Raw genomic sequence first — 11,141 nt, forward strand, 5'->3', positions numbered from 1 at the left:
GAAATGGAAAAGGGTAAAATCGACTTTTCAAGTTTTTTTGGACCAAAAACAATGAAAAACCTTGATTTTGGACCTTCGGTGCAAGCCGGAAACATTTTGGACCCTATCCAAAAGTTTTTGCAAACCATAAGGACCAAATTTGTAGTTTTGTCGCTTAAATAAGAACACGATTTTAAGAGTATATTTGTGCTTAAAGGAAAACGTTAAAACTTAAAAGAGACAATTTATATGGGCTTAAGAGAATTATATTAGGGTTTAATAAAACTACGAGGGCTTCAAGAAAGAAAGAATGACCTGGGCAGGAATGATCACAGGAATCACAGAACCAAGTACGATCAAAATTAAATTTTGCTGGTGTATGGATCGTATCGAAAAAAGAAACGATTTCAAGAAGAGTCGACAAGAAAGAATCGTCGAAGTGACGATGAAGAAAAACGCGAGCACAAAACCCAGCAAGATAACTATCCAAAAAATCCAGATGCAGATCACGATTGCCACAACAAGGACGAAGAACGATCTGCAGAAAAACTGGATGAAGAACTCGATCTGTAACACATGTATGTATTGATCTTCAAAGTACCACTTGTTATAAACAAATCATAAAAGATAACGGAATCTAACACCGAATTTATAGTGGGAACCCATGAAACGAAAAACCCACTTGAAGAACACTATAAACTGAACTCTTTAATTGAAAGGGTTACAAATGCTAATGATTTGTCTAAAAATAGCAAAAAGAAATGAAAATATCATCTAACATCCTCTCTCTCTCCCTCTCTCTCTCTCTCTCTCTCTATATATATATATATATATATATATATATATATATATAGAGAGAGAGAGAGAGAGAGAGAGCTAGGTTCAAATGTTTTTATCAAGTATTGTATGTCTAAATGCACCAATGAGAATTCAAGAAATAATAACAATTAAATAAATCATTTAAGGGTATTCTGGACATTTTATATTTTTTAATTAAGGAATCACTTAATTGAAATCCTGCAATTAACAAAATAAAATCAATAATTTTGACCTAGTCTCTCTCTTGCATCGTGTCTTATATTTAAGGAATTACCAAGATGAATGACCGACACCCCACAACACAACCGATCAAGACCTTGATTTCTTCTTTCTTCTTCCGGTCGACACACATCACAGATAGAAGGAGTCGATCGCTTCTTTGTTTTTTTTATGATGCGCACACATGAAATGGAGAAGAGAAACGCACGACCCCTTTTCTTCCCTCCTGACGATCGATTCTTGATCTCGCATAATCCTAATCAATATGTGACGCTCTCAATTCGTATAGGTATATTTGAATATTGAATCTATTTTCTTTTAGCGTGATTGGGTTCGTTCATCGTTTTGGAGATTGAGATGACTTGGAATTGTGTTTTAGGTCTTAACCAGCTCTCTTAGACGTCGCTTCTATCGCTCCAGACAGAATCCTTCTTTTAGATTCCTATTTTACAGTCGTTGTATTTCATGGATCTACGCTTGCTCAATGGCACAAAGTTGGGTATCAAAACGAGCATGAACAAGAGGTACATGCTGTTTCTTTTCCTTGGATTTCCCCAAATATGGACCCTATTTGTAAAGGAACAATTTCCAGTTGCTCGTTTTGTCATCTGTGATCAACATAGATCCCAGGTTAAATTCAGTTCTGTAAATACTTTTGCAATTTGCAGGAAATACTCCCAATTCCCATGGACAACCGAAATGTCTAGTACAAATCTGTTAGAATTTATCAATGCCCACCATGTGTTTAATGTAATTACTGAACCAGGAGTACAACAAATTATCTCTATTAATGTTATTATTTGTGTGCTATAATGTTATTGGAATTTGATTTTATGTTTGTTTACAAGTTTTCGTTACAATAATGATTTAGTGGTTGTGGTTAAAAAAATGGGGGTTCTACCATTTTCAACCAAAACCGAAGCCACATAACCATTTATGTTTTTTTTTCTTCGATCGTATGGAAACCGAACACAGGAGATATACCCTCCTGTGTAACTCATTTGATGTTGATGGTTCTGAATTGGTTTTTTTCATTCATGATTCATAGAAAATATGCTGATTTAAGGAGCGCCCTTAAAGTGTTTGATGAAATGCCAAAGAGAAATATGACAATCTCATATTGTATACATGGTTAGTGATGGAATCACCGGTTAATGAGGAGATGCTGGTAAGTTTACATGAACTTTATTGATCTTTGATTAAGTTTTTTGAGTTGGGTTTTTGTAATTTTTTATTTTTTTTTTCAGAAATTCAGAGACACCATTCTTTGATGGCAGAGAACTTGTAGCTGGAAGTATTGATGATTCAATCTATGTTTATGATGTTGAAGCAAACATCTATCCTGATCATAGATTTTATGTTGAAGCAAACTGGCTTTTCCTTATGTTTATGATGTTGAAGCAAACAGACATATGGGCTGATCATAGCTTTGACCTTGTTTACCTTTTTATAATATTTCCATTCTGAAAGAATAGTTTATTATATAAGAATATTATTGCTTTATTCTGATAGAATTTGTAGTTAATTAATTATATGTTTAATGTGCAGTTGTTACAAGTGTATCACTACAAAGTATTTGGCAATGAATTTGTGATAGAAATGGCTTGAAGAATGGCTTGAAGACCTGATGGGAAAGGCTCCTTGTATAAAATCAATCTCATGTAATACAATTCTGACAGAATGTCAATGTCACAAAATGTCAATCTCATAGAATGCTAGCATATTTTGAATTGGCTTAGAGGTCAAACATACACAAGACATCTAGAATGTTGTTATTCTTTTAGAATTATACTTGGTATTCTTTTAGAATGTTTGTTATAATTCAATGAATCACAATCGTACAATGTAATTATTTGGTATATTATTAGTTCAAGAATCGATTTTGTGTATTCTTTCATAATATATTTACTAGTTTATGGTTGACATTCTGTCATTCTGATAGAATAAAATCGAAAAATATGTTTACTACTTTATGGTTAAAATTCTATCATTCTGACAGAACAAAAATCGGATTTTTAATTTTAAATTAATTTAAAATATTTAGATTTTTAAAAATAAAGGAATTAATTATCCCTAAAAATTCGAAAATTTCCTATTTTAATATAGGTTAATTGACTAGAATGCCCTTATGCTCAAATTTATGTGATTATATGGTACATGTTATCCTATTCTACTATCATAGACCCTCAGATCTATTCCATCCAATGGTCTAGATCTGTGCATTCTGGCACACAATAGTTACTAAAAACAAAATAACCTAACCCTATATATATATATATATATATATATATATATATATATATATATATATATATATATATATATATATGTTCAAATGTTTTTAGCAAATATTGTGTGCCTAAATGCACCAATGAGAATTCAAGAAATAATTAAATCACTAATAAATAATAAAAGGGTATAAGAGTAATCTACACTATAATTAATTATGGTAAAAGAAAACAAAATCAATCAATATCCCACTAATTTAGGTTATCAGTTTCATATAACACCACCACTGATTCCCCCTACTTCTCTAAAAATCATCGTTCTAAACACAACTCCAGCGAATGCCGGTTTCTTGCTACGGAGAGGAAACAGAAGAAGAAGGAAAACCGAAACAGCGTCGGCAGAGCCTCAAGAGGCTGTCGGTGGCTTTGCCAGTCGAAACATGAGTGTGAAGGGGGTGGCGGTTCATGTCTTCAACAGCAGCTTTGCAACACCGGTGGTGGAGGCAAAAGGCTGGCAGCGGTGGAGGAAGTAAGAGGGGTGAAGATAGCGGCTGGGTAAACTCCGAATGGATGGTGGCGGCTAGAGAGAAGACGGGTTAGGGTTAGGGTATGGGAGCTCAGCACCGACAAGAGATCCAGAAACAAAGAAGAAATACTCTCCAGATCGGTACCATACTTTTGATACAGGGGAATTCAAGATGATGTTCGGAAATTACATAGCCATTGACAACCAAAATGTTTCTGGATCTGTTCCTCTAAAACTTCTTATCCTCTTCTTCAATTGCGTTTTCATCACTTCGATACTAGATCTGAACCCTAATTTATTCGTTGGTAGTTGGATTATATTGTAAGCATTAAGTAATTTGGTTGTTGGTTGTTGCAGATTCAACTCTCCAAACATTTCCCCCATCTGGAACACAAGGCAAGATCTCAGGCGCTTCTGGACCTCCCCGCGATGCCGATGGTGTGTGTTTAAATTCTTGAAGCATCTTATTAGTTTTCAACTATCTACTGTAATTTAGTAACTTCAGTTAATGGATCTTATTTAGTTCAGCTACATAGTTAAATCCATATAAAATTCATCAGTTTTAGGGCTTAAATTACTAGCATTTTATGTTTCTTCTGGATTTGAATGCATCATGACTTAGTTAACCTATCTAAAACCTCAACCAATTGGAAAACAAGACTCATGTTATTTTAATCCTCCAAGCAAACTACCAACTAATGAACATCTATTAGTTAGACTTATTAGAGATGTAATCTTTGTTACATTTTCTCTTCAGATACATTCTCAAAGCCAGTATCTAGTTCATCAGAAGCACAACAAAGTAGTGGTTGGTTCAAGGTATTCACAGTTGCTGCTTACCAGCCTTACTTTGATGTTGACACATCCTATGTTTTAGAAAGAATCAAAGATTCCCTCTTGCCCTTTGGAGGAATCTTCAATGAAAAAACTGGTAGCAACCCAGACTTGTAAGCTTAAAACGTGAGGGAAGATCATCAGGTTCAAGTCCCGTGCTGCTATCTACCCTGGCTTTGGAATTCTTCTTCAAATTAAATCCGGTAATTACCATTCTCTATTATATCGTTTCCGATAGAATATGTCACAAATTCTTTAAGAATATTCAAAACCATTATGCAAGAATAGTTTATTCTGTAAGAATATTTATTGATGTATTCTATTATAATGCATTGAATTGTTTAATTTTTGAAAATTGATTATCTTTTCTTTTTGGATTTAGGTTTTGAAGAGGCTAACATTGATGTGGAAAAGGAAGAAAACATATAGAACGAGAGTATATTATACCAGAATGTGTTATGCTACAATGTATAAAGTGTTGCTTAAAAATAATATTCTTTCAGAATAGATTAGTGTTTTTGTTAGATTTTGATTTTTTTTTCTTTCAGAATGTTGTTATTATTCAATGAATCACAATCATACAATGTAATTATTGTTATATTATTAGTTCAAGAATAGATTTGTGTATTTTTTTCAGAATATATTTACTAGTTTATGGTTGGCATTCTGCCATTCTGACAGAATAAAATCGAAAAATATATTTACTAGTTTATGGTTCGCATTCTATCATTCTGACAGAATAAAATCGGATTTTTAAATTTGAATTAATTTAAAATATTCAAATTTTTAAAAAATAAAGGAACTAATCATCCCTAAAAATCCAAAAATTTCCTTTTTTAATATAGGTTAATTGACTAAAATGCCCTTATGTTGAAATTTATGTGATTATACGGTAGATGCTATCATATTCTACTATCATAGACCCTCAGATCATGACTTTTGATTATATTCCATCCGATAGTCCAGATCTGTGCATTCTGGCACACAATAGTTAGTAAAAACAAAATAACCTAACCCTATATATATATATATATATATATATATATATATTAAAAATGTCTCATTTAGGAACGGTAAAGTTCCTAAGGGTTTGACATAATTGGTCATTCTATTTTGCTTATTAACGATTTTGGAATTGCCCCTTTTTTTCTTAAAGTTGCAGTTTCGTCCCTTTTTATGTTATTTGAGTTGGGTCGGTCATTCATTCTCGATCCTTCTCCACCACCATTCTTTTCTGATCCACTTAGGAGTTCTGGTGAAGGGAGCATTTGTTTCCATGGGTTACTTTACTCCACATGGGTTAGTTCCATCGCTCATCATCGGCTTCTCCCTTACACCTCGTTCCCGAGTTTAACAAAAGAAAAGAAGAGAAGAGAAAAGAAAGTCCCGAGAGAAAAGAAGAGAAAGGAAAGGAAAACAAAATTTTCTTTTGTGTTCCCGAGTTGGAGAGAAGTGGAAGAAAAATGAATCATTTTGTTCTTTCTTTCCAAATCCTCCCAAATCGGAAGGAAAGTTATGAGAGAAAGTGATCATCTCATTTCCCTCCACTTCTCTCCTTTAATGAAACTCGGGAACACTGATTTAACTTATTTTCTTCTCATTTCCATCAATTTCCTTTCCTTATTCTCGTTGAGTGATCACGGGAACGGGGTGTTAATATGCGAACTATCATACCCACTGTCTCATCTATTTTACAAATATACTGGTTGATCTAGATTCGTTAGTGATTTCAATCGTCTTGATTCCTTCAACGATTTCATGTCCTAAATTGAATGTCTTATTTTCTTCAACTCTTTTTGTCGGTCCCTTTACACTCACACCGCCCCCACCATAACGACTGTTATCGCTGGCGTCAAGGCTTTTGGGTATCGGCTATTTTAGGTACGGAACAAAGGGAATACGCCGGCTATACCCATTACCAATTCTGTTTGTTGTTCTAGGACCCAGGTATGAACAGTCCCACTTTCCAAAATCGAACCTTTAATTTAGGTTTTCTTCTGATTCTGATTCGGATTAGGGTTCAATTTCTTTGCCGGTGTTAGGTTTGGAGTTGAGTATGACATCTCGAGCATATCATCTACCTCGTCTATTTAACCAATACAATTCTTCTGTTCAGCAGGTCTCATGAGGTGCTTAGGATTTCGCTACAAGATGAGCAACGGTTGTGGTCGGTCTTTGTCTTCCCAAACTCTACCTGCAAATATGGCGACTCAATTGAGTAAAAAACGAAAGGTTAGTCCTACCCACAATTGTTTCGTTCTTCTTCGATTATTAGGTTCAAAGTCTTCCCATGATTTTCTTATCTAATTCAAACTCCAAATTTGGTGGTAAAGGAATAATCTAGACTAATATGCAATTCATACTTCAATTAACAAACCATCCGAAGGCTTTTTACAAGCTACATATGTATTAATCATTTACTGATTTTAGGTGAGATTTCCAATGATTTTTCAGGTCAAAAACTCATAAGGGAAGTTCCATTTGTTTTTATAATTCCACCTCCAAAGTGTGCCTACATTGGAGTATGAATCTAAAATATGTTATTGTTTGGGTTTATTTAATTTATTATGAAGTTCCAAAGAGCCGTAGATATACCATACTCGATTGCTTTAAATTTTATGTTTAACAGGGTTTAATATCACTAATTCTGCCATTGAAGCATATATGATTCCCTTTACTCTTGGAGAATTCAATTGGTAATTATTTTATGAAAACTTTATCAAACTCATTTGACCATTCGGATAATTTTTTTACTTATTATTTTCCATCCAGTTAAATGGAGCTAAACCATCATCCACTAGGTCATACTTGCATCATAAATTGGGTGTAATTGTCAGACCCTTCAGGTACCATGTTTTGTATTTCTATACATTTGTCTCTTTTGATTCAAGCTAACCAATTCTTTTACTGCAGCTCGACACCTTTTGGAAATGAAATTATTGGGATCAATTTGGGTACCACAAACTCATGCGTTTCAGTCATGGAGAGAAAGGTAAGATCTATTTTTCAAGTTAAAAATGTGATGTTAATGCGTGACCATGATAAACATGTACCTACAAAAATTGGAATTACAATGCCTTATCTTTAATTTTAACACAGCTTTGACATTTGTTTACCAAATTTTTTGTTGGCTATTGTTTTATAGGAAAAAAAGAGGGGATTTTTTTTGCACATGTGTAATTCGTCCAGCTGCTATCTATGGTCCTGGAGAAGAAAAGATACACCAGTTTTTCAAAGCAACCAACTTATATCAAACGGGTCATTAATTGATTTTATATTAATCACATTCTCATTTTTTAAGGCAAAAAGATTCATGTTGCAATCGTGGTCTATGAGTCTAGTCTGGTGAGTTTAGTGATCTGGATATATCATTCTAATCACATCCAAATGTGTAATGATTATGTAATTGTGCATACGAAAGTACATGCCTTTATTAGACAAAACATAACAATACATTTCCATTTTCGACCTCACTGAACCCTCCGCCCATGCGAAGTTTGGGTTTCTTTCTAGTTAGTATAAAAAAACCCTAACCCGTTTAACCCGACCCAACCCTAACCCAAATAATGTAATTAATGTCAGGTTTAATCGGGTCAGAATTGTTGATCGGGTTATTCAAGTTAATCTGACAAACCCGAATTAAAATTAGAGTCGGGTTTAGAGTTATTTTTTTATAAAAAAATTAGGTTTCAGGTCAACCTGAATAACCTGATTAAGCACTTATTATAAAAACTTTTTTTTTTTCTACAGTAATTGAAATGAGTTTAAGATCACATCCAATGTTTTAAAAACCACCGGTTTTTTAGTTGAACCGTTATGGTTCCCGGTTTAACCGGTTCGATCGTCGGTTTAACCAGTTTTTTTAATTTTTTTTTCCAATTTTCTTACACACTTAGACATCCACAAGCTTAAACATTAAAAATACACATAAATTCAAGTTGAAGATCAATCCAAATACATTAAATACATATAACCAAAGTTTTATATCAATCCATGTACATCAACAATAAAATAAAGTATAATTCGGAAACAAAATATAGTTTTAGATGAATACAAACGCATTAAAAAACTTTATAACATTAACTAAGTGTCTTTATTCAAAAAAATCTAAATAGATATGAAAAAAAAACCTTTGTGATGAAAATGATTCATTACTATGTATTTTTATTTAATTTAACCGATTCAACCATATTTTTATAAAAACCAACCGGTTCATTTTAGTTCAGAAATAAACATAAAACCTGTGCTAGTTGAACTAATCCCTTCGTTGGTTCTGGTCTAACCAACTCGACCGGTTCAAATCGATTTTTAAAACAAAGATCCCATCATTTAGCGACCGGAACATATTTCTAATTTAAACTAATTATAACCATGAATAAAACAACATGGTGTTGATCCTTAACTAGGTAATAAATGTTTTAGAGCGGTTGAAAGTTATTCTTGAATATATAGTAGATGATAGTGGGTTTATGATCCACCTTAAAGTTAAGATTCAAGTGTTACCCTTTTGTTTTGGGTTTATTCTCATTTGTAGTTTTTGACAACCTACGGAAAGAAAAAAGATTAGAAAAATATAGAAACTTGACCACGGCCTTCATCTTTCTTCTTCATAAAAGACGACAAATAAAACAATACACACCACTAGACCTTCCTTTGACCTACTTATTGGAGCTAAAGTTTGGTAACACAATTCGATGACATAATCCCACGGCCTTCATCTTTCTTCTTCATAAAAGACGACAAATAAAACAATACACACCACTAGTGTCACACCCCGAAACCGATAGCGGAAATGTTCCGGGGCGGAGGACGTCATGAAGTATCACAACCAATGTACATAGTAAGCATAGTAAACACAAAAAATTTACATTACATAGATTCATTTACTTTGTCTGAAAACAAAGAGTTACATGTGTTATACATATATATCATATGAACAAAAGTTAAGACGAGTCTCCTATACGCTCCGTCTTCTCCAAAATATCGCGGGGTACCTGTCTAATGCGGACCAGAGAATACAAGCAGTTTGAAAATCAGCATAAAGCTGGTGAGTTCATAAGAGGTTTGTTTTCTGAAAATGTACAAGTTTCCTTTGGTTTTCTGAAAAAGTTTGTTATCCAAGAAAATGTCATATTTTCTTATAAGTAAAGTTTAGTTATCCGTTTGTTATACGATCTGGTTATGTACAGTTTGTTATCCCAGTAAAAACCCTTATTTTCCTTAAAAGTTTATAGTTGGTGATCGGTTCTGAAAGTAATGTACAAATGTCTACCATACTTTATGTGTTCGTGTGATGTTTCCTGAAAATCGTATTATCCTTGAAAAGTACATTAGTTTTAACACATATATAAAACTAATAAATAAGTATAAAAGTATTCATAATCTAAATTGCAAGTTCCATAACCATACTATAGACTGGATAAGGCTCGAAACAGGGGCCAGTATCTTTTTATGACTTTTGTCACCCTTGAACCTTTCGGTTCGACTGTATGTGACATCCCCATTTTCACGGCCAGAAAAGACCGATTTGTTTATGCTTTGTTTTATAAATCAGAGTGATCGTTTAAAGAAAACGTTTGCGGAATCTGTTCCTAAAATAAAATATGATAACCATTTATCAAAACGTTTCTCAAAGAGAATGTATTTTCATTAAATAATAAAACCTCGGGATGTCATGTTCCGATACAGACCAAAAGCATAAAATATAAAATAGACCTTACAACAATTATTCATAACTACTGGCCTATAATCCAAAATCTCTCGTCAAGTCCACCAACTTATACTCTTGTGTCATTACCTGTAATGCAAAGAAAACTGAGTGGGTCAGGCTTGGGAGACTGGTGAGCGTATAGGGTTTTCAACCCACAATAATATAATTATTATATTCAACCATCAAACAATCAACTCAATTACTCATCCCTATTATCTTTCTTAGGATTTTACCCTAGGAATTCAACTACTCGTCATTCATTCATTCCTAAGGGTTGACCTAAGGAATTTACACAAACTTCCATTGCTACATAAGGCGCATCTGCCAACATTATCCTCTAAGCGCCTCTGCCAGGATTACGTCATACACTATGAGGCGCGACTGCCAGGTTTATGACATTCTCTTTTAGGCGCATCTGCCGACATTATCTTATAAGCGCATCTGCCAAGATTACCCTATAAGCGCATCTACTATTGTTATGACAATCTCTATTTGGCGCATCTGCCAAGATCACGACATTCACTACTTGGTGCATCTACCGATATTATCTCAAGCGCATCTGCAAGTTTTATGACATTCTTTAATTGGTGCATCTACCAATATCATTCTTAATCATCTTTCATACCTCATCATTTTATCACATACCAACTATCTCATCTACCCATGTTCTACCCAACATATTTGTAGATATAAAATACATATACAGTTTAACTCATTTAAAAACTATATAAAACATTCATTCCATACTCATCTCAAATAAACAACAATATATAAACACATAGCACGTATTTTATAACAAATACTTCATATTTATGTGTTAGAAGAA

General features: G+C 33.5%; 2 protein-coding genes across 17 annotated transcripts; both read left to right on the forward strand.

The window, feature by feature from the left end:
- Positions 1–3,943: 3,943 nt before the first annotated feature.
- LOC128127372 (uncharacterized) lies at positions 3,944–4,722 on the forward strand. Its single transcript, XM_052765848.1, has 3 exons — positions 3,944–4,076; positions 4,129–4,209; positions 4,529–4,722. The coding sequence occupies exons 1-3, from the start codon at positions 3,944–3,946 to the stop codon at positions 4,720–4,722; spliced, it is 408 nt and encodes a 135-aa protein (XP_052621808.1).
- A 1,577-nt stretch (positions 4,723–6,299) lies between these two features.
- LOC111912009 (uncharacterized) lies at positions 6,300–8,078 on the forward strand. 16 transcript variants are annotated; one of them, XR_002857037.3, is made up of 7 exons: positions 6,302–6,552; positions 6,725–6,837; positions 7,060–7,127; positions 7,235–7,301; positions 7,378–7,451; positions 7,519–7,597; positions 7,751–8,078. XR_002857037.3 is itself a non-coding variant. In XM_052765335.1 (5 exons), the coding sequence occupies exons 2-5, from the start codon at positions 6,730–6,732 to the stop codon at positions 7,952–7,954; spliced, it is 465 nt and encodes a 154-aa protein (XP_052621295.1). In that variant the 5' UTR covers positions 6,306–6,654; positions 6,725–6,729; the 3' UTR covers positions 7,955–8,078. The 16 variants fall into 16 exon arrangements, 3 of the variants coding, with proteins under 3 accessions (XP_052621295.1, XP_023763536.1, XP_023763535.1); XR_008225112.1 differs by having other exon boundaries at positions 6,300–6,552; positions 6,725–7,127; XR_006184704.2 differs by lacking the exon at positions 7,060–7,127 and having other exon boundaries at positions 6,303–6,654.
- The last annotated feature ends 3,063 nt before the right edge of the window (positions 8,079–11,141 follow it).

This window comes from Lactuca sativa, chromosome 7, assembly GCF_002870075.4.
Source record: "Lactuca sativa cultivar Salinas chromosome 7, Lsat_Salinas_v11, whole genome shotgun sequence".
Classification (NCBI taxonomy): domain Eukaryota; kingdom Viridiplantae; phylum Streptophyta; class Magnoliopsida; order Asterales; family Asteraceae; genus Lactuca; species Lactuca sativa.

What these genes read in the sequence shown, in the direction of transcription:
- LOC111912009 (XM_052765335.1), top strand. Translation starts at nt 6,730, where the DNA reads ATGAGGTGCTTAGGATTTCGCTACAAGATGAGCAACGGTTGTGGTCGG. An exon ending in AATTGAGTAAAAAACGAAAG is followed by an intron (nt 6,838 to 7,377) that starts GTTAGTCCTACC and finishes TTTTCCATCCAG; the next exon opens with TTAAATGGAGCTAAACCATC. An exon ending in GTAATTGTCAGACCCTTCAG is followed by an intron (nt 7,452 to 7,518) that starts GTACCATGTTTT and finishes CTTTTACTGCAG; the next exon opens with CTCGACACCTTTTGGAAATG.
- LOC128127372 (XM_052765848.1), top strand. Translation starts at nt 3,944, where the DNA reads ATGATGTTCGGAAATTACATAGCCATTGACAACCAAAATGTTTCTGGA. An exon ending in GAACCCTAATTTATTCGTTG is followed by an intron (nt 4,077 to 4,128) that starts GTAGTTGGATTA and finishes TGGTTGTTGCAG; the next exon opens with ATTCAACTCTCCAAACATTT. An exon ending in ACCTCCCCGCGATGCCGATG is followed by an intron (nt 4,210 to 4,528) that starts GTGTGTGTTTAA and finishes TTTTCTCTTCAG; the next exon opens with ATACATTCTCAAAGCCAGTA.